A 26,956-nucleotide genomic window follows, 5' to 3' on the forward strand; every position below is an offset into this window, starting at 1 on the left:
TTTGAATTTTAATGCATGCAGCTGCCTCTAATCTCACTGTCTTTTTCCCCAGTACTATCTTAGTGTATAGACAATTCATTCTCCCAAGCTGTAATGCACTGTTCCTACTGACTACTAGGGAGATGCATGGGTTCAACAGGAAGCTGGAGAGGCTTGGGAGGTAGCCCAGGTGGTGAGTCCTCTAAAGAAGCTGGAGACGTGTGCTCCCCAGATGAAGGCTGCTGGTTCTGTGAGGAATCTCTGATGGGCTGCTGCTGCCACCATCTAGGGCAGTGGGGATCTCAGATATAAAGAGTGTCAAGGAAGGCAAAAAGGGTTGTTGCTCAGAATTCTCCTGGAATGGGGGGAGTGGAGTGAGGACAAGCTTGAAACACTACTGAGCAAACCACCCAGCTGGTGAGCGGGAGCTCTGGGCTCCAGAAGCACCTGTTCTGAGGCCTCTGCTTACCTGAAGAAGATCTGAGACCTTAGGGGAAGGGCCTTGTAGGGGAATACAGCCTCATGGAGTTCTCAAGGCCCCAGTTCAAACTCAGTTGGCTCTGCTTCTCTGTCCTTCATCATCACAGCTCACCCTAGTTTACAGCTGCTCTCTTCTCCCAGGGACCACCTCCCGTGACTTCCTGCAATCACACTCACCTTCTCATTGAGCAGGATGAGCCCCAGGAGAGGCCTGGATACTGACCACTGGTTCCGACAGTCTTCAAAGACAATGGTGTTCAGGAGGACAGACATCATCTAGAAGATAGAGTCACATAAAGATGAGATGCCCTGGCTCAGAGTCCCCCTAATCCCAGGCCTTTCATGTGCTCAAATTCCACCCCTCCATCTTGCTAACAGCTGTGAAAGCTCTTCCTGGACAAACAGCCTAGACTCTAGCTTATAATGTTGCCTGTAGAAACTATTGGCAAAGACCCCCAGCTAGCTCCCTGTGGAAGAGCTTCTACCTCTGAAAGCCTTGGTGAGAATATTCCAGATAGGCAGAAGTCAAGAGGTCACTGAGCTAAGATGATCAGTCCCTGTCTCTCAAACCTGATACGCTTTCCTCTATGCTAGGGCACCAGGCAAAAGCTCAGCTCACCTTCCTGTCTGCCTCCCATTTCACATAAGAGGTCATGTTATACAGATGAAATCTCTCCATGGCCCCTCTTGGAGAGAGGGAGGGGAAAGGGACCCATTCCATGTGACCCTGGAACATCATGTTTCCTGCTGCCTTAGGCTGTTCAAGGTTTCTCTTCACTCTTCGTTCACTAATTCACTCACTCACTCATTCATTCCTACATGTACATTCCTCATCCGTTCTCTTAAATTCAGCCTGTAAGACCCATAGGGGAGATAAGATAATACAGGCATTTATCACAACCTCTGACCTTAAGTAGCTTGAAACCTCCTGGGGGAGACTACTTAGGAGAGAAATAACAGGAAGTAGGGCTGGGCAAAGTGCAGTGGGCATGTAGAGGAAGGAGGGATGATTCTGGGTCCTTGAGGAGAAGTCAGGGAAGACTCCACGGAGAACATTTAAGGAGTTCATTATAAATGTGTTCTAAGCAGAGAAGGCATCAAAAAAGGAGGGTGTGGATGCACACAAAGGGTTCTGCAATGGTAAGAAACTTAGCATGACAGGAGAGAAGAGAGGTGGGCCAGAGGTGAGACGCTAGTGCCAGACTGGAAGACCCTGCTGAGGAATCTGGACTTCATCCTGATGGTAGCGGGGAGTTAGTGATATGCTTGCAGCAAAGGTGGAGACATGCTCTGATTTGCATTTAAGAAAGATCTCTTTGGGGACATGTAGAATGTGTACTGTGCAGGTGAAACTAAAGGAGGAAGACGAGGGATGAGGCTGCTGCAACAGTCCAGGCAAGTGGCTGTGAAACAGGTTTCTGTCATTCATGTGGAGCTGATGATACAGTTTCTGCTTCTTGGACTCTTTACCTCCTACCTCTAAGCTCTTCTGTTCCCACAGCTCCAGAACTCCTTTCCCCCAAAGAGGGCAGGGGAAATGGCCGTTATGTGGCAAAGATCACTGCACACACCATTCCTTATTGGGCTTCGGTGACCTGGCTTGTTTGGAACACAGCTGGTTTTGTCCTCTGGTATTTTTTGAAATCCAGTTTACCCTGTGATATCAGGCAAGTTACTGAATCTCTCTCTCTGTGTCTTAGTTTCATTAACTATAAGGAGGGAAATAATAATCCAGCACAAGGAAGCTCTGAGAATCAAATGAGATAGTGTATACAAAATGCATTGCAAAGAGTAAAAAGTGCTATAAACATTTAAGGTATATAGTAACAGTAATGAGCTTTTTTGCAGTTCTAAAAGTCTGCCATTCTATACATCATCATAACAATTAGGCTGGTTGCAAATGAAATCTGCCACTTGCGTATTTATTCTATGTCCAGTCTCTCTGGGGAGAGGCTAGGACTTAAGCTTGGGATGTTGAACATCATTTGCAGATCACAAGTTTCCATGTACAATCTAACAAGCCACCCAAAGTCATAGAGCCACAAATTACACTGACAAGCAAAACTAACAGATCCATCTAGACAGTCTAAAATATTATGGGCTTCACAATCTGAAGGCAAAACGGATAGTTTAATGGAAAAGATTAAAGTTAGAGGCACCAAATTCCTCCAGTAACTGACAAAGCATCTTGAAGTGATGCACCAATTACTTTATACGGTTCTCCTGTGTATTCATTTGTCTGAATGCATGTATTTATGTCTGTAATAAGTAAGGAGATGTTTGAATAAAACACTTTTCTAAAAATAAAGTTGGTTAAAATGGGTGATTTTTTTTTCTTTTTTATTCTTCTGGAAATATGAAAATTAGTGAGCAAATCTGCTTAAATGGTACTGACATGGCGGCCCATATCCAGAATTATTTTTTGTAATATCTTACAGTAGGGTATGGGGGAAACAGCCAACCAATGGGGGCAAATTCCTTTGCAGAAGGAGCATGTGGAAGAATACTGGATGAAATGCTTAAGTACAGAATCACTTCCCAGGTCATATGAAATCTCTGGTGGGAGGCTTTCTGTGGTTAACGACACAAATACATGAATACTGAAAGGAGACAGCTCTTGGCAATTCTGCACCACCTGGCCCACAGTGAGTCACAAGGCACCATCAGTATTTGGTACAAGGAATGGCTGTGTGAGCTGAGGCTCCAATCCTTCAACTTCTGCTCACTTCCAATACTGCCACAGGGATGGCTGGAATGGCTGTTTCAAATCTGCCCCACTTCTAGAGGTCTAGATCTAAATAAAATAAAATTAAACAAATGTGCCCAACATAGGCTACATTTTCTAGGGCCTATGTCTGAAAACACATACAGTATCTACTGCATCACCCTGAGCAGCTATTCTGCCAAACCAGGGAAGGGCCCATTTCTGAGGTAGAGTTGTAGGACTTGCTCCACTTAGGAGACGCACACTCCACACTGCCTCAGGTGCTTCCTCATTCTCCTCCATCCTTCCCACAGGATTTGGCAGGAGTTTTAGGAAATTTCTCTCAACGAAGAGAAACCAACGTGGTATGGTAAAGCCAGGCTTCGGAGCCAATCAAAATAGAATCCCAATCTGGCCCTGCCACTTAACTTGAGACATCGGACGAGTCATTTCACTTACTTGAGACTTTATTTCTCTACATATAAAATGGAGGACAGTAACAGCTACTTCAAAGGGCTGCTGTGAGGAATAACTTCTCTGACATATATCAAGCATTTGACACCGTGCTTGCCACATAGTAGGCATCAATCTACTGCTCCTTTACTGCTACTGCAGCTACTCTCTCTGGCCTAGCCCAGTGGAATTTCATGGCTCAATGAAGGGCCCCACTTCATGTCCTGATGAGATACAGATCAATGAGATTATAGTCTCTTCACAACTATCTAACTTTGTTGAGGGTTGCTGTAAAACACAGACACATATACAACGAAAATAGGAAACAGTTCAGAAAGCATCATTATTTGATCTGGCACATGTATTTGTAAGGATTTTGAATGACAATGTTTCTGTTGTTCTGAAAACCTGTAATTCTAAATAAAACACAAAATGACAAATATTTGACCTGGAAAAGTAAAACAAAGCAATGTTGTGTGATCTGTATCTCTGTTCATTCCCCAGCTCCTCTCTCACTCTTCTACCCTAACATGGGATGTAAAGCACAAGCATAAAGCAGATTGGACTTTCCTACCCAAATATGCTGCGTCATACTTTCTTTCATTTTTTTTTTTTTGAGATGGAGTCTCGCTCTGTTGCCCAGGCTGGAGGGCAACGGCACAATCTCAGCTCACTGCACCTCCGCCTCCCGGGTTCAAGCGATTCTCCTGCATCAGCCTCCTGAGTAGCTGGGTTTACAGGCACGTGTCACCATGCCCAGCTAAGTTTTGTATTTTTTTTAGTAGAGACGGGGTTTCACCATGTTGGTCAGGCTGGTCTCGAACTGCTGACCTCATGATCTGCCTGCCTCAGCCTCCCAAAGTGCTGGGATTAGAGGCGTGTGCCCACCGTGTCTGGCCCGAGTCATACTTTCTCTATGGCAAGGCGGTAACTAAATGCTCACTTTATATTTACGTATGTATGTATGTATGTATGTATGTATCTATCTATCTATCGAGACAGGATTTCACTCCTATCACCCAGGCTAGAGTGCAGTGGCGCGCTCTCAGCTCACTGCAACCTCTGCTCCTGGGCTCAAGTGATCCTACTGTCTCAGCCTCCCAAGTAAATGGGACTACAGGCATGCACCACCACACCTGGCTAATTTTTCTATTTTTAGTAGAGATGGGGTTTCACCATGTTGGCCTGGCTGGTCTCAAACTCCTAACCTCAAGTGATCTGCCTGCCTTGGCCTCCCGAGGTGCTGGGATTACAGGCATGAGCCACGGCACCCAGCCTGTTCATTTTTATTTTTAGAGATAGGGTCTCACTCTGATGCTCACGCTGGAGTGCAGTAGTGTGATCATGGCTCACTGCAGCTTCAAACTCCTGGTCTCAAGCAATCCTTCCACCTCAGCCTCCCAAAGTGCTAGGAGTGAGCCACCATGCCTGGCTGAAATGCCCAATTTAAACCACTTCTGTTCTGTCTCCTGCTGAAATAGAATAGACAAAGATGTGGCTTGTGTTGGATGCTTTACTGCTAAACAGTGAACCGTATTTTTTTTCTAAGAAAGTTGAAGGCTTAGTGTGTCTAGAATCTGATGGCTGGACATTATCAAAGAGCAGGATGGTTGGAGAAATAGGAGCAGAGGCTGAGAAAATGGAAAAAGCCAACTTGAATGAGTACAGGGTGATGACTGCAATGGCAGCGGGGTGGGGAGACCAGACTGCAAACTCCTGTGGTACTGTATCCCCAGGGCCTAGGGTTAGGCACTGACACACATCAGAGATTTAGGAAAGAGCAACTGAAAGAGTAAATACATAAATGAATAAATGCAAAAGGATGAATGACATATCAGAAGGTAAAGTATAAAGAGCTAAAGAGATGAAAGGGCACTATACAGAAAACAGGGAAGTTCTTGTCTTAATCTATGACTAAAACTTCAAATGATTACCTACTGGAAGTAATACATTGTTCATTTGCAAGGATCTTGTTTTTGTGTGTACAGCCTGAGAACTCTTCTATGCCACTGCTGTCCTATAGCCAGCTCGAGAGTGCCTTTGTAGGGACTTGCGGGTTGCAAAGGTCAAAGGCCTGGGCACCATCATTGCTAATGACAAGAACTTTCACCTAAGAGCAGGCTGTGCCTGACAAGTATTCACACCACCCAACAACAGTAATAGCCCTCATTTATGGAGCATCATCTGGGTGCTCAGTGCTCTGCTGCACACTTGCATACACTGTCTCTAATCCTCAACTAACTGTGGGAAGTTGATATTATTCCCATTTTATAGACTAAGGATCTGAGGTTCTCGGCAAATAAGTAACTTGATCAAGATACTGCAGCTACCAGGATGTGAAGCCGAACCAGGATATGTGCATAGGTCTGCCTAAGTCCAATATGCCAGTCTGCTGGCTGCCACTGTCTTCCTGTCTGTGTGAGGACCAAGAGCATCAGCATAGTGGCTGAGGCAGTACGACCTACTGCACATCTGGAGGACTGATGGTGTGACAAACAAGGCTCATTTCTGGCCATGGCTCATTCTTCCACCTTCAGTGAGTCTCTTAGATATGTGGTCCTTGTGTACCTCCTCTGGTCAGACACCCTGCTGCCTACTGATGAGTGAGGCCACCACTGAAATTCTTGTGCTTAGAATCCAAGGTAGTGGTTCCTGGAGAGTTCTCAGCAGACCTTCCTGCCTCCCACCTAAAGCTCAACTCTCACGACGAACAATGGCAGCCTTAACAGGCTGTCACTGGAAAACGGTCCACTGAACATTTTGATAAAAATAATGGTTTTCCTCCCGCCAAGAGTACCATGTACACAGCAATTTAAATTAACATAATGGGAAACATTAGTAAATTAAGCCAATTTCCTTTGAGTTACAATACTCCCTATAAAGTGAACACTTTTCATTGTTAATTTTAAGCATACTGAATAATATAACTAAAAAAGTTCCATAAAGTTCTAAGAAATAGAAAAAAATTCAGACTATTCCCTCCTGCTCCCTATTTGTACCATAAAGACAAAACTGAAGCTAAAGTGATGATATGAATCCTGGTCCATCCTGGTCGACATGGTGAAACCCTGTCTCTACTAAAAACACAAAAATTAGCCAGGCGTGGTGGCTCGCACCTGTAATCCCAGCTGCTCATGAGGCTGAGGCAGGAGAATCGCTTGAACCCCGGAGGCGGAGGTTGCAGTGAGCTGAGATCATGCCACTGCACTCCAGCCTGGGCAACAGAGTGAGACTCCACCTCAAAAAAAAAAAAAAAAAAAAAAAAAAAAAAAAAAAAAAGAAAAAGGAGGCTCTGGTTTAGGCGAAGGAAGGACAGACCAAAAAGACAGACCAAAGAAAAGGTGAGAGACCAATGACAAAGCATAGCTGTGTCTGGATCTGGATAGGGGGTGGGGTGGGGGAGGGCAGAGGACAAAAAAAGGATGATCAGAGCTGTGCCCAATAGGGTATGCACCATAGAATAGGGTAACTTAATCTGTTAATCTTTTTTTTTTTGAGATGGAGTTTTGCTCTTGTCACCCAGGCTGGAGTGCAATGTTGCGATCTTGGCTCGTTGCACCCTCTGCCTCTGGGGTTCAAGCGATTCTCCTGCCTCAGCCTCCCCAATAGCTGGGGCCACAGGCACGGACCACCACACCCAGCTGATTTTTTTTTTTGTATTTTTAGTATAGATGGGGTTTCACCATGTTGGCCAGGCTGGTTTCGAACTCCTGACCTCAGATGATCCGCCCACCTCAGCCTCCCAAAGTGCTAGGATTACAGGGGTGAGCCACTGCACCCAGCCAATCTATTAATCTTAATTTGTCAGCCTTAATGGGAAGAGGAATAGGATACAAGATTATCTGTACTTCTGACCAAGCTAGATTGTCCTTCATTCTGATGCAATAAGTTGGTCATGTTTTGAGGAACAACCAATAATAAACGCATCTAAGTTTCAAGAGCTGCTTCTGAGTCTCAGGAATTTTCTGGTACTTGTCATTGGCCTTTCAGAAGGTCAATAAAAGAGAAGGGGAAGGCTGGCCCCAACAAAAACAATAAAACAAAAACAAACAAACAAACAAACAAAAAACATGACTGCTTACAGTACAGTAGGATTTGAAAAAGCAGAGAAACCTACACATCTCCACAGCAATTTCACCTAAGCTCCATGCCCTGGTTGGAGACCCAGGATTAGGCAAAATCTGAGTGCTGCTGAAAGACAAAAAGCTTCCAGATTTTCAGGGTTTGTGGAAGTAAGGGAGTTTCTGTCATTTTGAAATGCTGTTCCTGAGGTCATGTGTACAGCAGATATTGAAATGCGATCCTGCTCAAATTAGATAACAGTTATCTTTAGGGAAAAGAAATCAATTGTTCTCTCTATCTGCTATTCACCTATGTGATATTAGTGGAATGCTATGAAAAATGAACATAATGGATAAATAAGCACATAATTAGTTATATTTTCCTGCCTGGATTAACTAAGTTCTACCATCTAAGTTACATTAAATTTTAAAATTATCTCTATATATTAAGAACATTACTAGTGCTTATAGTGTTTTTGCAGTCTTATAATAAAAATATTTAGCATTTTAAATAAAAAAAAAGTCAAATGAAATGCAGGATGAGGTGAGCCTCTCTTTTAAAGAAACAAGACTGCAATCAATTACGAATGACCTGCTCTCCCCCGGAATCACTGGGGATCCCTGCCAACTTGTTCTTTGCACAATGCTAGCCTTGCTCTTAAAAAAAGAAGCTTCTTACCTCAAAAGCACCTCAGGACCAGGAAACTCAGCTGGTTTTGGTCATACATTAGCACTGCATGCCTCCACATCTAAACTGAAAGCATCCCCCACTCTGCCATCCCCTCCTTACAGAAAGCTAAGGGACGCTTTTGTTCAAAGTGATTAATTGCTTCAAAAATGAAAAAACTCTTCCAACTATTGTTAAATCTAAGGAAAAACACAACTTAGTTTTGCTGTTTCAATTTACTCTATTACCAGCATCACCCCTAGTTCTCCAAACATGCATTTTAATCCCAGTTTACTGGGAAAAGAATTACCTGTCAGTCTCCTGGCTTATAAGAAAGAAGATAAAGTTAGAATGAAACTTCAGGATTAATTAATTGAGAGTACTGCATGTAATGTGTCTATTCTGAATGTTACTGCACACATCACAATGAAAGCAGTTTTATTTTCCATGCTTGAAATAAATTATGATAAATAATTCATTTCAATGGCAGAGATGTACTGTAGAACAACAGCAACAAAATTGACGACACTACACCACTGTGAGTCTCATTCCTGAATCTTCATTATCCATTTGAAACTTTTTACGAGTAGTAAATCATATTTCAAGTGGCTGCAGATCTCATAAAGCAGCTTGCTGCATTAAAATAAAACCAGAAAACCTGGGGCATTGGAAGGCTGCAGGGTTTGCCACTCAGCACTATTTGGGAAACTCTTTTTCACTCTTGCCAATAACAAACAGAACACTTTTCAATTTGATGTAAAAATTAAGGATTACTTGTCAAAAACACCATCTAAATTTCCTCTGGGTAGGAATGTTGGGAAGATCTGTATTTTTGAGCAATAATTTTCAACTCCAAAGCCACTTTCCCCTAATTTTTATTCAAGTGACCCTTATTTTTAGTTCAAGGTACTTCCTAAACGACCACCACATAGGTTCTAGAACCTCTAATGGCCTATACCAGCCTCTGGGGGGTCCCCCAACTAGCAAACAATGTGTGCAAGCTTAAGAGAGTCTAACAAAGGCACATGTGCTCTGATTCTATCTAAAAAGACCAGCCTATCGTCATAGGATAGGTGATTTTAAGTTGAATCTTAAAAGATGCGTAGAGCATTATCTGGGAAGAAGTATATATTTGGAAGAGGAAATAAAATGAGAAAAGCCACTGGAGACAGAGATTGGCATATTTGAGGAACGAACAGTCCATACCCAGGAGGTTTTTGAAAGAGACCTTTTGAGTGGCAGGGAGTAGATTTGAGGGGCAAGGAGTAGAAGACTGGGCTTGGTCCAGGCTATAAAAGGGCTTCTATGCCATGCTGAATATAGAAATGAGTTTGGGCTAATACATGAAGGGTAGCCTTCAAAGAATTTTTGAGGAGAAGGTGACATGATGAGGTCTGCCATTCAGAACAATACTGATTAGGTTCTGGAGAATAGCAATTACGGGTAAGTACTGGAGGCAAGGTAACAAGTTTAGATATTGCAAGAAGTTCAAAATGAGGGGAGTCAAGGGGTAGCGTACCAGAGACAGAGAGAAACAGTCAGAATCCTTGACTGCATACCCCGTTTTCTTCCCAATGAAATATATCTAAGAAGCATAATCTTAGAAACACACTGAAGCTGTGAATAAACTCAGAGCTTTAGGAACATGGCCTCAGGCCAGGCGCGTGGCTCACATCTGTAATCCTAGCACTTTGGAGGCCAAGGTGGGCGGACTGCTTGAGTTCAGGAGTTTGAGACAGCCTGGGAAACATGGTGAAACTCCGCCTTTACAAAAAAATACAAAAATTAGCTACGTGTGGTGGTGTGTGGCTGTAGTCCTAGCTACTTAGGAGGCTGAGGTGGGAAGACTGCTTGAGCCCTGGAGGCTGAAGCTGCAGTGAGCCATGATCATGCCACTGCACTCCAGCCTGGGTGACTGAGTGAAATTCTGTCTCCAAAATAAAAAAAATAAAATAAAATAAAATAAAATAAAATAAAACAAAAAGAACATGGTCTCAAAGTCAAGACTTCCAATGAAGAGAAGGATGCCAGACTGTTCCAGAAATGCTACATGTAGTGTAGACGTGGCTGCTGTTTAGGTGGCTGTAGCAATGAACTGAATCCTAAGCAATGTGCATATGCATCACAGAGATGACTACAAGCACACGTTTATATTAAATATTCAATGATAAAGTAAACTCTAACTGAGGCCATTCAAAATCAAGGAAGGGAGTGGGGAAACAGCAAGGCATGTTGCTAAACAGTTATCAGACATTTCCCAATTAATATTGTACTTCACAACAGAACAACATAAGCATAATGGCACCAGGGCAACTCATGCAGTCATCAAAGCAGAGTGCAATGAATATTGTAATGTACCAAGGAGAAAGAGTCTGGGAGAGAGTCCAAGAAATAGAAACTCTCAGAGACAGAGTCAGACACAAAAACAGAGATGTGGAGAAAGAGATGTGAGTCAGAGACACTGTTTCCCCAGTCTCTTTCTTTTCAATGGCCTCAGTTAGAGTTTACTACTGAATAATACAAACATATGCTTAATCTCTGTCGTGGATATGCATACTGCTTAGGGCTCATATATGCACGTGAACACTCAATCACCATGCTCATGAACTACAAAAGGATCCAAAATGTTTTCATTTTTTCATATGGGGAAAAAATTATTCTTGTGGACAATTCAATGGACCCTTCAGAAATACTTTCCATTAAATAGTACAGTTTCTATTTAAACCATGCAGAATCTTCAGATTTGAGAGCTTTTATTTACAGTTATCTAATGGCATAGAAAGTGCTGGCCAAGAGGCCAGGGAGATGATTCAAAGATGCTACTTAGATTTGGAAGCTCTTTTTCCTTAATAATTACAAAGAGGGCCCAAGGAATGCTAGTGACTGAAAGTGTTGGGAACTGAACCTCATTCCTCAATTAAACATTTACTGACCACCTAATTTGGGCAAGGCGCTGTGTCAGACCCTGGAAATATACAGATGAACAAGTCACAGTTCCAGCCCTCAAAGAGCTTACAGTTGAGTAGGGGAGGAGATACGCCGTACAGAAACAATGGCAGAAGATACAGTAAGTGGCCATAAACAGAAGTTTACACAGGAGGCTTTTAGAAACCAGAGGAGGCTAACCCTGCCTAGGGGTGGAAGCAGCCAGGGATGGCTTCATAGAGAAGGTGACATTTGGATCTGTTGTTGAGAGTAAGAGAAGTTTGACAGTCAGGCAGGAAGAAGGACAAGCAAGTGCAAAGGTTTGGAGAAGAGTTTGGGGGAATGATGAGCAGTTCTGTGGGAATGGAAAGGGTGGATGGGGAGTACTGGTGGCAGATGAGGGTGATTACATAGGCTGGGCGCAGATCTTGTGTGCAGGAAATGGGGTGCCATTAAAGCTGAATAAATCTTTCTGGCAGTGATGTGGTAGTGAACTGCTGGTTTAACCATTCTCCACAGGGTCTGAGCCTTTAGGAGGTCTGGGCCATCTGACTTTTCCCAAGAAGATGCAGCTTTTGGCCGGGTGTGGTGGCTCATGCCTGTAATCCCAACACTTTGGAAGGCCGATGCAGGTGGGTCACCTGAGGTCAGGAGTTCAAGACCAACCTGGCCAACATGGTGAAACCCCATCTACTAAAAATACAAAAAATTAGCCAGGAGTGGCGGTGCGTGCCTATAATCCCAGCTACTTGGGAGGCTGAGAATGGGGAATTGCTTGAACCAGGGAGGCAGGGGCTACAGGGAGATGAGATCATGCGAATACACTCCAGCCTGGGCGGCAGAGCAAGACTCCATCTAACAACGACGACGACGACAACAACAACAACAACAACAACAACAACAAGAAGAAGATGCAGCTTTCTTCCTTTTCTAGGATTGGGAAGCCACAGGCACAGAAGCTTTCCTGCTTGGCTCCTGTGCCTTGGTCAAGAGGACACTTCTTGGGTCCTATCTTGCTAGCTCTGTTGCCAGTACTCTGAGAAATGGCACTGACATTACTTCCCTTGGCCTATAGCACATAACTTAATAGTGTACCCTGTCAGGAATAGTTCTGTTTATCAGGAAGCTTTTTATTGATGTTCAACCTTCATTTTCCCTTTCTTAATATTATTCCATTATGCCAATACTCTATTGTGCCATGCTAAGTAATTCCCTTTCCTTCTTGGCATTTACATCTTCCAAGTATTTATAGACTTATCAAATGCCCCATTTAGTTGTCACTTAGGTAAGCTATACATATTTAGCTTCTTTAATCTGGCCCTATAAGCCAGCCCTTCCATTCTCCTAAATCACTTGAGTTACTTTCCTCCAGATTTCTGTCAATTTGTTTTCAGACTCTCTGCAATGCGAGGGGCCCAGGAAAAAGATGAAGTTGGCGGGGGAGGGCTTACTCTCTTGAGGGGTAAGTGTACTAATGGCCTAGCGTGGAACTTCTGCCCTTAAAGTGCCATCTCCAAAACAGGCTAAGCCTCAGGACGGACTATGAATGCCTCTTGTTATCTACAAGGTTTCTTTAACCTGTGTATATCTCAAGTTAATCATATTCTATTATTAGCTCTTTTTACGTGCTAGGTGCACACATGTAACTACATACTTACTGAGTACCTACAGTGTGTCTGGTACTGTGCAAGGGACTTTTCCTTCTGTCTTTTCCCCTCCCTCTTCATTTCTCATACTTATTCACTGCTCAAGGAATTTCTGACCTCCTACTGTGTGTCAAGCACCATTGGACGGAATTGGATGAAGTGTGGTCTCTGTGGCCTTAAGGGCTCATGTAACCTTAGTATTTATTAATCTTTTACTGCCCACCCATCAAGTTGTTTCCTTCCAGTCTTAAGGGGTTCAGAGAGATCCCTAAATGCACTTATCTCTAATTGATGCTTTTAGTTCCCAGACCTTAGTGGAACTTGTTTGCCCCATTTAAATAAGAAGCCACATTAAATATGGGCATTCACACAGAGCTCTTTTTTAGGGTTTTCTTTCTGGCAGGTTGCCTTGATGCCTAAGAGATTTCTCTTCAGACCTTGCACTTTTCATCACCGTCTTTCTTGGGAGTTTATTTGACATTTTTTGTTATAAGTATGTACTCAAATGTTTTCCTTTTCCATGGTACCAGTGTTCCAGACTATAGAGTAGGCTGAGGGAGTGATGGACTGGGAGAGAATCGAAGACAGTGAGTCTTAACTAAAGTCTGGGCATGACACCACAGGAGGGAGTGGTTCAGCTCTCTGATCCTGGAGGCCAGTTCAGGTAAGCTATAGAATTCCCTTGGGTGAGGTGGTGTTATCTTCCAAGAGGTGGAGTAACTATTCCAAGGACATACAGTTAGCAAATAGTATAACTGGTATTCAAAACCAGGTATACTGACTGCAAAACCCGTCTGCTCAGATGGTTGTAAAATAGAAAGTCTCAACAAATATGGAGAATTTGCAATTTAGAAAGGAGGATGAAATTTCCATCATTTGAAAGCACTCAGTCCATATGCTTCTCAGCATGCTAAAGGTTAGAGAATTAATAAGCAAGAATTCTAGGTTGCAAAGCATAAGAGGCAGCATTAATTCATGAAAGGACAGAGGATTAAGGAACCTCTTTTTACCTTGTTCTTCAAATAGGGATAAGATTGCAAACAAACAAGGAGTCTTCCTCAACACACTATATAAACTCACAGCTCCATCAGTGGCTACTGCTCATTAAACTTTCCATGAGTTAAGGCCAGGTGTGGTGGTGCACACCTGTAATCTCAGCACTTTGGGAGGATGAGGCAGGTGGATCACTTCAGCTCAGGAGTTTGGGACCAGTCTGGGCACTATGGTGAAACCCTGTCTCCACCAAAAATACAAAAAAATTAGCTGGGTGTGGTGGTGCACAACTGTAATCCCAGCTACTTGGGAGGCTGAGGTGAGAGGATCATTTGAGCCTGGGAAACAGATGTCGCAGTAAGCTGAGATTGTGCCACTGCACTCCAGCCTGGGTGACAAGGTGAGACCCTATTTAAAACAAACAAACAACCCAAAAAACAACTTTCCATGAGTTAAGAGAAATGAATGTAAAGGTTGGATTCACATTTCCAGCACTCTACAGCACACTATACTTTGGGAATCACATAATTTAACCTCCAACTGTGTGTAAAAACCAGTAATAACTGTAAAATAAATAAGTCATGCAATTTATTAAGCCTAGTCTTACTTTATACTGTGCCATTCTTTGAAGAAATTCAAGGAGCTTCTCACACCACTCACAATTCCACCAGAGTAATGAAGGCAGGGGAAACCTTCTCATTTACTCTGCTGTCTCTCTTAGACAAGGATGAAAGGGTAAGAAGAAATGCCACAAAGAAATAGGTTAAGGCCCTGAGAAACCTTAGTGTGGTATTATGAAAACTGTGTGAGATCTAGTGATAAGAAGCCTTAATTATAATCTAGATGCCACTATTTCCTAGCTGTGGGACTTGGGCAAGTTCTTTCACACATCTCTGAATCTCTGCATAGGTCTCTCATACAGTCACTGTGGGATTACATTTGTTGATGTACCTAGACTCCCCAGTTAAAAAAAAAAAATCCATGTTGGCCTTATCTCCCTGTTAGGGTTATTGTGAGAATTAGAGACATTATGTATGAAGACATTCTATGAATGGGAAGAATTATGAGGTACTATGGTTTGAATGTGTCCCCCAAAAAGAACATGTTAGAAACCTAATCCTCAATGTAACAGCATTAAGAGGTGATTAGGCATGAGGGCTCTGCCTTCATGCTTGGATTAATGCCATTATTTTGGGATTGGTTCTTTATAAAAGGTTGAGTTTGGCCTCCTGGTGCTCTTTCTTGCCCTTCCACCCACCTCAATTAGATGACACAGCAAGAAGGCCCTTGCCAGATGCAGACTCTTGACCGTGGGCTTCCTAGTCTCCAGGACTGTGAGGCAAATACATTTCTGTTCATTACATATTACCCAATCTATGATATTCTGCTATAGTAGCACATCATGGACCAAGAAATTAGATTTATTTTCATTTTGGCCATTGCAAGGCAATGCCTGAAGTATGCAGGAGGAACAGGTAAGAAAAAAGTCAGTTTGGGCCGGGCGCGGTGGCTCAAGCCTGTAATCCTAGCACTTTGGGAGGCTGAGACGGGTGGATCACGAGGTCAGGAGATCGAGACCATCCTGGCTAACACGGTGAAACCCTGTCTCTACTAAAAAATACAAAAAAACTAGCCAGGCGAGGTGGCGGTCGCCTGTAGTCCCAACTACTCGGGAGGCTGAGGAAGAGAATGGCGTAAACCCGGGAGGCGGAGCTTGCAGTGAGCCGAGATTGCGCCACTGCACTCCAGCCTGGGCGACAGAGCGAGACTCTGTCTCAAAAAAAAAAAAAAAAAAAAAAAGAGAAAAAAGTCAGTTTGGGGTCAAGAATTTCAAACTCACACCACACCATGCCCTCATCCAGTCCAGTGGGTGTGATTTTTGAGAATGCTTATCACAGAAAGAACATTAAGAAAAGCAAAACACAGGGATGGGACCAGGAAAGATCTCGGTGATCTGGCTTCAAAATCAAATTATCTCTGAAAGGAAGTCTTGGGCTTGGAATCTCCTGAAAGGATATTTTTCACATTTATAGTATAAATAGCAGGGACATTTTCCCCTCAAGGACACAAAAAAGTGGTACCTGCATATTGTTTTTCAAAGTGAAGGCCAATTTTACATGTTTATCGAATACTTTCTTTGTGTTAGGTAAGTCTATACTCATTGGTTCATTTTGTCCTCGCAACTCTCCTGAGTCAAGATTCTGCCACTGCACTCTAGCCTGGGCGACAGAGCCAGACTCCGTCTCAAAAAAAAAAAAAAAAAAAAAAAGATTCTTTTGGCTGTCAGGACAGAGAGACTACCTCTGATAAGACTTAGGTCTATAAGGGGTAGTTTGACCCCGGACAAGGCAGTGCAGTCAAGTCTCTCAAGGGCTCAGAACCATGGACAAGGCAGCTGGCAGGGTATTTCTCAGTCTTTTTCTTTCTCTGGGGCTGCTTGGCCTCTCCTTTGAGATCCTCAGCATGTCTGCTTCTTTATTCTCTCCTCTAAGACTGGCTATTTCTCTGAACATATGGCAGGGAATGGCTGCCTCATGGCTCTTGAGTTTTCAAGTCTTCAATTTAGGTGAGGACTAGTGGCTGACCAGCATCTTTACAATTTTTTTTTTTAATAATTTTTTTTTTTTTTGAGACGGAGTCTTGCTCTGTCGCTCAGGCTGGAGTGCAGTGGCATGATCTTGGCTTACTGCAACCTCCACCTCCCAGGTTCAAGCAATTCTCCTGCCTCAGCCTCTTGAGTAGCTGGGATTACAAGCACATGCAAACACATCCAGCTAAGTTTTGTATTTTTTTAGTAGAGACAGGGTTTCACCATGTTGGTCAGGCTGGTCTCGAACTCCTGACCTCATGATCCGCCCACTTTGGCCTCCCAAAGTGCTGAGATTACAGGTGTGAACCACCACGCCCGGCCAATTTAATTTTTTTTGTAGAGACAGAGTCTTGCTATGTTGCCCAGGCTGGTCAGGAACTCTTGGCCTAAAGCAATCCTCCTGCTTCAGCTTCTCAAAGTGCTGAGATTACAGGCATGAGCCACTGTGCCTGGCAACCAGCATCTTTTAAGTGCCAGTTTCTAAATCTAGGGAGGAAAGACTCTAACTGAGCCAGCTTGGGTCAAGTGTCTAACTCCTGTCCAATCAGTTCTAAAAAAGAAAAAAAAAAGTCCTAGGCTCAAGGACTGAAGACTCAATTTAGTTCTTGATTGAAGAATGCTGTATGGCTCTTCCTGCCACTCTTCCATCCCTGCCAATCCTGTTTCTAGGCCAGTTAGTTACTAGTACTGTATAGTGGTTAAGAGCACAGGTTCTAAGGCTGGGCGCGGTGGCTCAAGCCTGTAATCCCAGCACTTTGGGAGGCTGAGACGGGCGGATCACAAGGTCAGGAGATCAAGACCATCCTGGCTAACCTGGTGAAACCCCGTCTCTACTAAAAAATACAAAAAACTAGCTGGGCGAGGTGGCAGGCACCTGTAGTCTCAGCTACTCGGGAGGCTGAGGCAGGAGAATGGCGTAAACCCGGGAGGCGGAGCTTGCAGTGAGCTGAGATCTGGCCACTGCACTCCAACCTGGGCGACAGAGTGAGACTCCATCTCAAAAAAAAAAAAAAAAAAAAAAAAAGGCACAGGTTCTGCTACTTACTAGCTGTATGATATTGGGTGAGCTATTTAACTTCTCAGAGCTATAATTACAATATTTTGATTATAGAGTGGAGATAAAATACCTATCTCACAGAGTATTGACATAAATAGAAATATATACATGTATATACATATACGTATACATAAGGCACTTAGCACACAGCCTAGCATATAATTGATTCTACTGTTTTTTCATCATAATCATTCTCATTAAACTTCTCTGTCTGAGCCTGAGGTTTTCCTTCTATAGTGATGTCTTACATCCCAGAAACCCTGCAGGAAACAAGGCTTCTGTTACAGAATGAAGGAAAAGCTTAGGTCTTCAAGAAGGATGTATGAAGTTTCCTTGGAATGGTAAGAAAACATTACTGAATCATTATTTTCTGGCCAAGGTAGCCATCCTCTTTGTGGTAGTCACACAAATTTATGATCTGTCTGGTAAGTCCTGGGCCAGCTTCGTGTGATGCAGGGAGACGATCCTAGGTGTCATTTTCTTATGTCACAGAAACACTAAGAGTAGAAAGGCTGCACTTGTATCAAAACTTGGGAGTGCAAGTGAAATCCTAAATAACTTCTATTTGTGAAATAGAGATAAATGCTGCTATCTGTGTTATGTTAGCATAAAGACAAAGATGTTCTCTGCAGTGCTTCTTTTTCTGAGAATTCTTAAGGAAAAAAAAAAAAGACAAACCAAAAATCACTGAACGTCAACAGATAAAACCAATTCCTTTTGAGTACATATTGTTAAAAGCTTCTCAGAGTCGGGGTTAGTATTTAATCTATGGGTCAGAAATTTGCCGTGCAGAGGTTTTTTTTTTTTTTTTTTTTTTTTTTTAAAGATACATTTAGTGAATTCTTTTTGTTCTTAATTTAAAATAATAGCAATTATGCCGGCCACTATTAACGAAGAGGCTAAAAACCATTTTGGTTGCCATTTGCCATACTGGTGAGTGACTGTTATAAAGCATGCCTAATTATTATTGGGCTAACCCTGTGTAGCTGTGCTTTCTTCCCTTATGAAATATTCTATATCTGCTTTACATGAATGTGAGCAAAAAGGTATGGCTGTTGTTCATTTTTCACCACTCCCTTGCTATCCTGAGAACATTTGTTGCAGACTAATAACTAAACTGTAGGTAAAAGAGAGATGACAGATTACAGTCCCCTTTAATTCATAAGGAAAGCATTTGGAGCCCCTGAGAATACCAAATCAAGCCACTGGCACCCAATGGCTTCACACTAAGTTCCAAACCATATCATATTTTTTAGTTTAAAGACAAAGTCAAATGGATATGTGGCTTATTTATTCCAAATTCTTCTTCATGAAGAGCTGCCTTCTTTTTTCTTTTAGCTCCTTGTAAAACATTATAATTCCCCTATTCTATAAACATACAAATATAATTGTAAAATGACATCATTCTGTTTTCATTTAATTACCCCTGAAATGCTTTCTATTTAATATTCATTACTCAAAAGCTAATTTAAAAGAGAAAGAGATGTGACTTATTCAAAAAGATGTACTGTCATTCACAGCAATAGTTATCTAATATACAGAAGTTAATAAAGCAGATTAATCTACAAGTCCCTTTAAGCCATTCTTGAGTTTTGAACAACTGCCTCTTTGACCTTTCACCTCCATGCTGTGCACCAGTAGCAGGTGCCAGCTGAACAGAAATTATGGCTGCTGTGTTTGGACGCAAAATCTTTTCTTACTTTGCTTCTGACCAGCAGCTGACCCTGTAGGAGTGATTGTTTCTGGTGCCGGCCTAAAGGCTACATAAACCAGTAGCAGATAAACAAAAGGCTACATATACCAGCTGCCTTGCCTAAGGGTACTATCCTAGACTGACACCTCCACTCCTTCTTCAGCGTTCCAAATTGCTCCTTGTTTGTTTCCATACATGCATTTCATCCATGTTATTTTGTGTGAGGGGTGGGGGTAGGGGAAGCCCCCCTCAAAACAACAACAAAAAAACCCTCTGCTCCCCGAACTTGACTTTTGAGTATTCCATGTCAAACTGTGCCATTATAATGCTAATCCAGGCCTGATTTAGCAACTTTAATAAGAGGCTAAACCCTCTTGTAATTAGATAATAAAATTTTATTATGTATTTTAATATTAAAAGTCTTAAAATCAAACTCTTCAAATCATACACTGGCACAAAACTAAGGTGCTTACATATCATAGCCTCAGAAAATGGGAACCTGAAAAAGCACATTGTGGCTAATTTTTCATTCTCAGAAATGTAAACATGGAATTCCTATGTGGTAATAGTGAAAGCTCCAATACTCTTAATTATGTACAGGGAAGAATGAATCTATTCAAGTATGAAGCACACTGTACCATTTCCAGCAACAGCATGAGATGACTTTGACAGTTATTTCTTGGATACAAATTACACAAGTATAAAAACAATCCCCATAATGATTAAATGCAGTTATGTACATAGGAGAATACCAGTGCAAATGGTAACATATTTAAATAGTTTTCCTTCATTAAAAAAATTATATATGATATTAAACCATCAATCACTGCTGAGGCACAGGAGTTTAAATGTATTGTCACTGGCTGAAATAAATGACTTGGAGACTGGATTCTGGCTCACTCAATATGGTGTCTTTGCTGTTGCTTAGTCACCCAACTCTCTGCTGGTTTGGGTACATCTGGTGGATTCCATCCCTTTCAATTAATAAGGCAAGTTATGCTATCAATGGGTTACATCCTTAAACTGTGCTTAGAGGTCGAAAAACACATGTCCTAGTGGGGGTTGGGGTGGGGGTTCCTCTCTGTTCTGTTAACCATTTGGAACAATATCTGAAGTACTTTTTTCTTTCTTCACCCATGTTTAGAATAAAATTTTCTTTTAGAATTTCAGCAAGGTTATTCTGTAGTATATTATGATATAATCTTAGCATTTCCATTTGGTTTATTATGTAGCAGTCTATCACTACACTAGGTTTGATACTTAAAATTACTGCCTGCGATCATACTTCTGAAAACTAATATTTTGGGGGTTTACTCTGCAAATACTCATTGACTATCATGAAGTGTCAGGCTCTGCTGGGTGCTGGGACAAGTATCAGGACATAGGTGATCTTTGAGGGAGGAAAAGTCACTCTATAAATATGTATTCTTATGGCTACAATGTTAATTTGATGACTTATAAATCAATAACAAATATATTTTTAAGCGTTTTTTGTTTTAAAATGCCATTTTTGTTACTATTGAGATAATCATTCATCAAATATTTCTATAATAAAAATTAAATTAAAATGGCAAAGATATGGTTAATAACAAAGGATCTGGACTAGATTATTCTTGTAAAGATAGGTAAGTACTTTTATAACATCACACGTAAAATATCACCTTAATATTAAAAAAACTAGTGTTTCTCTATTTTTAAAATTATAAAAATTAACTTTCTAAACTGATCTCTTGAGGCAATGGTCACAAATTTTTCATTCTTAAGAGGTTTACTCTCTTTTGGACTTTTATTACCTGGTTGTTACCTAGATACTTTTGTCCAGTCCCAGACCTCTTAAATATTTTATTTTGATCCTTAGTAGTTAGATTTTGTACACACACACACACACACACACACTTGACCAAACTAAACTCTATTTTTATCTTAAACAAACCTGGCTATTTTGAAGAAAAAGAAAGTTTGAAAAGTATTGAGTGAGTTTCATTTCATCTCCTGTTTCTTGTATTCCTTGTGTGCAAAGATGTAACCCAAAAGTGATAAAATAGTCCCTTTAAGTTCAAGTAGACAAGTACAGTAAAAGTAAAAGCAAGAGCAAAATAAATTAAGAACCCCCAAAGCCCTAGATTAAGTAAAATCAAAATAACTATATCCTTTTAAAACTAACCAAAAAAGTATGCTTAAAAAGTTAGCAAAAAACCATACAGAAATAAAAATATCACTGCAGCAGTGCTGTATGGGAGGGCTGTGAGAAATACAAGGTATCATGCATTGGGAGATCTTAGTTCTGAAATTTCTTAAGATTCTATACTACAGAAGTGGAAAGCTGGTATCCAGGCATACAGTGTTGTCCCGCCAAGTGTTTCTATTTTTTTTTTTTTTTTTAAATTTTCAATCAGTGGCCACATCTAAAAATCTGAATTTCTGGCTGTTCTTCAAGGGAGAAATTTCAATGTATCTGGCAACACTGGGTCTGACCTTCTTATAAGGCAACAATTGGCTGGAGGTGTGCTGAGGCTGCCCCCTTTAGACAGAGACGTGCACTCAACTTTAGGATTCCTTCCTGTCTACCTCATTCAGGTTTTTTGCTTCTTGGCCCTATAGGCATCTTAGTTTGTGACACCTGGTATAGTTATAATGGATAGGAAAGTGAGAAGGAGGCTCAAAGGAACTCAGGTATAGATTCAGACTTTAAGAATGACCACTGATAGAGTTAATGGTACTCAACAGCAGAAATTTCCTTTAGGAAACAGAAGCAGTTTACAACCAGAAAGAGGTTAAAAATAGCATTCTACGCTGATGAATCAGGGGTGAAAGTCAGGACAGTGAACAGAGATGTGCTGGATACGGGAGAGAGATGCAAAGCACATGTTGCTTTCCTATCATCATTTCACAGGTGCCATATAGATTCTGTCCTAGAAAAATCAGGTTAAACCTCAAGAGCTACCTCGGAGGCATTAAAGAAAAGTCACAAAGGACATTATAACACAGCTGTACTACTAGATTCTGATCTTCTCAAGACTACATGTCCTACTACATTATATACCTTCAACATCTGGCTATAAAATTAATGAATGGGTGTGGGCGTAGAATAAGAAAGTGGAAGCTTGGTTAGGTCTGCCTTGGTGGTGGTGGGAGCCACAGGGCTTTTTCTGCAGCAGCTGGCAAAGCCACCTCCTTCTCCCTTGCCCGCTGCCTCTTTGGGTCACTGCCCATCTGTTTTGTCCTGGCTGTAGTATAATGCGGGGGTATAGAATGACTGCTTTAAACCATTCTACCTTAAGGATGGCCCCCAGTGGGACCATGAAGCTCAACTTGCCTCATTTTATGTGCTCAAAACATACGTCCTTTAGATTAGAAGCCACTAAACAAAGGAACAGAGATAGCTTTGTGTTTAAGCATGTGAACCCTAGAGTTAAACAGATTTCAGTTAAAATTTTAGTTCTTCCAGTTACTGACTTTGTGACTTTGGGAATGTTTCCTAATTTTTTTGTGCCTCAGTTCCTATATCTGTAAAATGGTAATAATACTACACCTTCACAAAGATACTGTCATGATTAAAGCAGATAATGCATACGTAAGTAGGTTAAGCTAGTGCCTGCACATAGTAAGCAATTACATTTGAAAAGTTTTATTCCTTAAATTTCTAAATTTTAAAGCTTTTATTTTAGGTTCGGGGTACATGTACAGGTTTGTTATCTAGGTAAATTGCATGTCACAGGGGTCTGGTGTACAGATTACGTTGTCATGCAGGTAATAAACACAGTACCCCCATAGGTAGTTTTTTGATCTTCACCCTCCTCCAACTCTCTACTCTCGAGTAGGCCCCGGTATCTGTTGTTCCCTTCATGTCCATGTGTACTCAATGTTTAGCTCCCACTCATAAGTGAGAACATGCTGTATTTAGTTTTCTGTTTCTGCATTAGTTCGCTTAGGATAATGGCCTCCAACTCCATCCATGTTGCTGCAGAGGACATGATCTCTTTCTTTTTGATGGCTGTGTAGTATTCCATGGTGTATATGGTGTATATATGTACCACATTTTCTATCCTGTCGACCACTGATGGACATTGAGGTTGATTCCATGTCTTTGCTATTGTGAATAGAAGCACGTACATTTTGCCAATATTATTTTTTTCCCACTATGTATATGCATAATATATGCATTGATTGCTGTTAAAACCAAGATTGTAGCACCAGGTGCAAAAACTATGTTATGTAATTTGAGTTCCTATTTTCCAATTTCAGTGTCATTAATAATGACATATCCCTGGCTTCCTTTAAACTTTTTAAATCCGTTATTACCTGATCCAGTTGTGAATGTTCTTTCAGTTTGTTTTTGATATCAATATACTACTGTATTATTGAGAATAAAGTTGTAAATCAACCAGAGTGAGCTAATGGTTTACATAAAGAGCATACTTTTTATTTAAGGATCACTAGAAAAGTCTTTATTAACATTAGAACATCTGACTATTCTTTTTAAGAGGACAAGAGATATGACTGTATTTCATCTGCTTAAGTGTTTTTGACTGTAAGAGTCTTGCTAAGGTTCCTGTAGGCCAAAATCTCAACATCAGTTAAATATGCGACTGCATTTTCTCCTACTTAGTATTATGGAATGGAATCTTAAGTATGAAAGATGTCTTGTATAGTATGTCAAAATGTTGAGCAATATCATTTCAGTCTAAACACAGAAATGAAAAAAGAGCAGATGATTTCCCTTTTGCTGTAATTCACTTTGGGATGCATGTCATGAAGAGCACTATACAAAAGCAATTTTCATTGATTGACTGACTGATTGAGGAAAAGGGTGAATGTTCTTTCAGCTTAAGTCCCTACTGAAGTATGATTTTTATAGCTCCTGACAGCTCTTCACAATTTGTAGTTAAATGCCATGTTAGCAAAAAAAAAAACCAAAAACCAAAAAACAAAAAACAAACAAACAAAAAAACCACACACACATAAAAAGGAGGGAGAAAAGGGAGAGAAAGAAAATCACAATTAGAATTTCTTTTGGATTTCAGTACAGTTGACTTGAGCAAAATAGATAAATAGACGAGAGTAAGATGAATTCAACCCTAACTGCTCTAATTCCTCTATGCAATATATTAAGGTTTTCAAGACGATAATTGCTAAAAATACCCCTTTTAACAAATTAATTGCATAATAGTCCTTGTTATATTTCTGTGGAAGGTGCTACAATTTCTAGAGCAATTAGTTTTAACTGGAATTCTGATTTAGAGAAGCTTTCAGGATCAGTGTCTTATTCTAATAATCTCACAAATTACATATAACTATGTGTTATGGATACAAATACTTACTGACCAGTGATGAAACTGAAAAAATTTCACAAAGAAATGTTGTCTTCCAAATTATTGTAGCAGATCAGTGTCTTAGCTGCTATGAATTGGTAGTAATTAGTAATTTGATCACTGTTACTGTTGGTCTCTCCTTAAATTTTTAGTTTATCCTTCTAATAACATAAAAATGCTTGGGGAATTTTCCACCTTAATTTATGTAAACTGGGTTTTTCTCAATTGTTAGGTCAAAGCAATGCTGGTGACGCAATTGTTTTTACTTCAAATAGATTCACGTACAGTGGACCTTCATATGGACTAAATTTTAATGCTTGCAAAGTTAGAGTTGTTTGCAAAATATGAAAAATGGCTTATTTAGAGAACATTTTTAAAAATTTTGAAGCTCTAAAGCCACATAGCAGGGAATAATAAACACATTTCCAGGTGAGAGGCACATAAAATATCTTTCCCAGGCTGCTATATACAAATGGAACGGCCTGTAAGGATGTTGGAAAACCTTTATGTGGGTTCATGCTTCCTTTACTATGGAAGCTTGAGGAGATAACTTTTGCAATTTGGAATTAACATTCCTCACGCAATTATGCTTCCAGCAAAATAGGCCCAGGTTGGGGGGAAAAACAGTTCAAACTAGTAAATAATTGCAGTATCATTGTATCAGTTTAGTTTAAAGAGCTGACAAACCCTCTCTAAACTCCAAGCACAATTAGTCATTAGGGTCTAGTTTTTCAGAACTGTTAAGCAATTTGTAATCCATTCCTTTTAATAGGGTTAGGCATTACTTAACCGACACAGATGCCTTGAAAACTGAAACCTCAAGTTATGAAGCAGTTACTTTGTTCATTACCTTCTGTGATAGGCAAATCATCTATTAAAAACAGCATTTAATGGGCAACCAATGAATAATCAATGGCTCACTTTTCATCTGCGTGTGAAAATGAAAATAACCCAATATAAGATCCCGCTGGTGACAGGCTGAATCTTGGGTTCTGCTGCTCTTCAGGGCTGATTTATAAGGTCTTGGAAAGCTGATGTAAACAGATGATCAATGGGACCCATCCCTGCTAATAATAACCCCCAACTGGCCCACTCCCTCTTTTTCAAGTCCATCCCTTCAGGCTATTCGTTCTGTCCAGCTAATTCTTCCCACTGCTCCTGCCTGCTGCTTTTACTCTGGCCATCCGTTCAGTCCAGCCGACTCAGAAGTAATTTTATACGCAGCAGAGAGCGGGTGGAATTGATTTTTCACTCAGCGCTCTGTTCCCATCTGAATAATTATCAATTTTACTGCCTCATAAAGGGAAGAGTCAAAATTTCAAATCAATTCAAAAGAGCTTTTGAGACGACAGAAACTGTGCATAAGAATAGAGGTCAAAGTTGTCAGTGACCTAAGGAGATGATGTCAGATATTACTATACCTAATAGCTGACATCAGAGGCACTCAAGATGATATAACCTAGTACTAATGCAAATCATATTTATGCTGACTACCAGAGCCCAGTCATTAATATTTAAAATGCTATCTGAAAGCCTACATTCCAAATAAATAGAATGTATTCCACTGTTAATAAAGATATATCACTACTTACTCATATGCTATAAAGTGAAGGATTACCAAGTATTATTAACACACAGAAATTACTTAAACCAACAAATGCACGCTAATTCTGAGTAAAGACAAACTTGATTTGTCTCCTGCTCAACCACATTACTTGCTTTGCAAAATCTGATATGGTATTTTGTCTAGGGCCATAGTCTATTGATTTTTGCTAAAATTTTCTACCAACTTAAAAGTTTCTGCCAAAGTTTATGGGAGAATACTGTGATTATGGCTGAGCGCTGGTAGGAGTGATTTGGTGGCAGACTTGTCCCTTGCCATGGTGGGGTAAAGGCTGGGTCTGATTCCTGGCCAATCCATGAATATATATATATATATATTTTTTTTTTTGGTGGGGACATGCTCTAAGTCAGTGATCCTCAACCTTCTCCATGTAAAACACAGGAGTGCTGTGATACAGTCCCACCAGTACCAGTGGCTACTGCATTTGGGTGGGTTGGGGAGGGAGGAGAGACGCACTGACATTTTGATAGCACGTGTATTTTGAAAAGCCACTCCAGGTGAAGCAGAGATATTATCTTCACCTTGAATATCAATTGTGTGAGTAGTAAGGACTTGGGCTTTTGAGTCAAACAGACCTTGCTTCAAATTCCAGTTCTACCACTTTCCAGCTGATCTCTCTGTACCTCAGTTTATTCATCTGTAAAATGGGGATGCTGATACCCACTTTTCGGGGTTGTTGTGGGGTCTAAATGAGGAGACTTCTCCGACAATACTCCCTCCCCTTATATTTCACTTTCTTTGTCATCACTATGTTAATTAAATTATCAAATAA

General features: G+C 40.9%; 1 protein-coding gene across 1 annotated transcript in view; it reads right to left on the minus strand.

The window, feature by feature from the left end:
• Positions 1-26,956, minus strand: part of RANBP17 (RAN binding protein 17) — a 133,363-nt gene that overhangs the window by 5,805 nt on the left and 100,602 nt on the right. The window contains exon 10 of the mRNA XM_011987719.1: positions 637-735. Coding sequence (XP_011843109.1) covers positions 637-735 — 99 coding nt within the window. The remainder of the gene's footprint in view (positions 1-636; positions 736-26,956) is intronic.

This window comes from Mandrillus leucophaeus, unplaced genomic scaffold (genome assembly GCF_000951045.1).
Source record: "Mandrillus leucophaeus isolate KB7577 unplaced genomic scaffold, Mleu.le_1.0 Scaffold314, whole genome shotgun sequence".
NCBI classification, from domain to species: Eukaryota; Metazoa; Chordata; class Mammalia; order Primates; family Cercopithecidae; genus Mandrillus; species Mandrillus leucophaeus.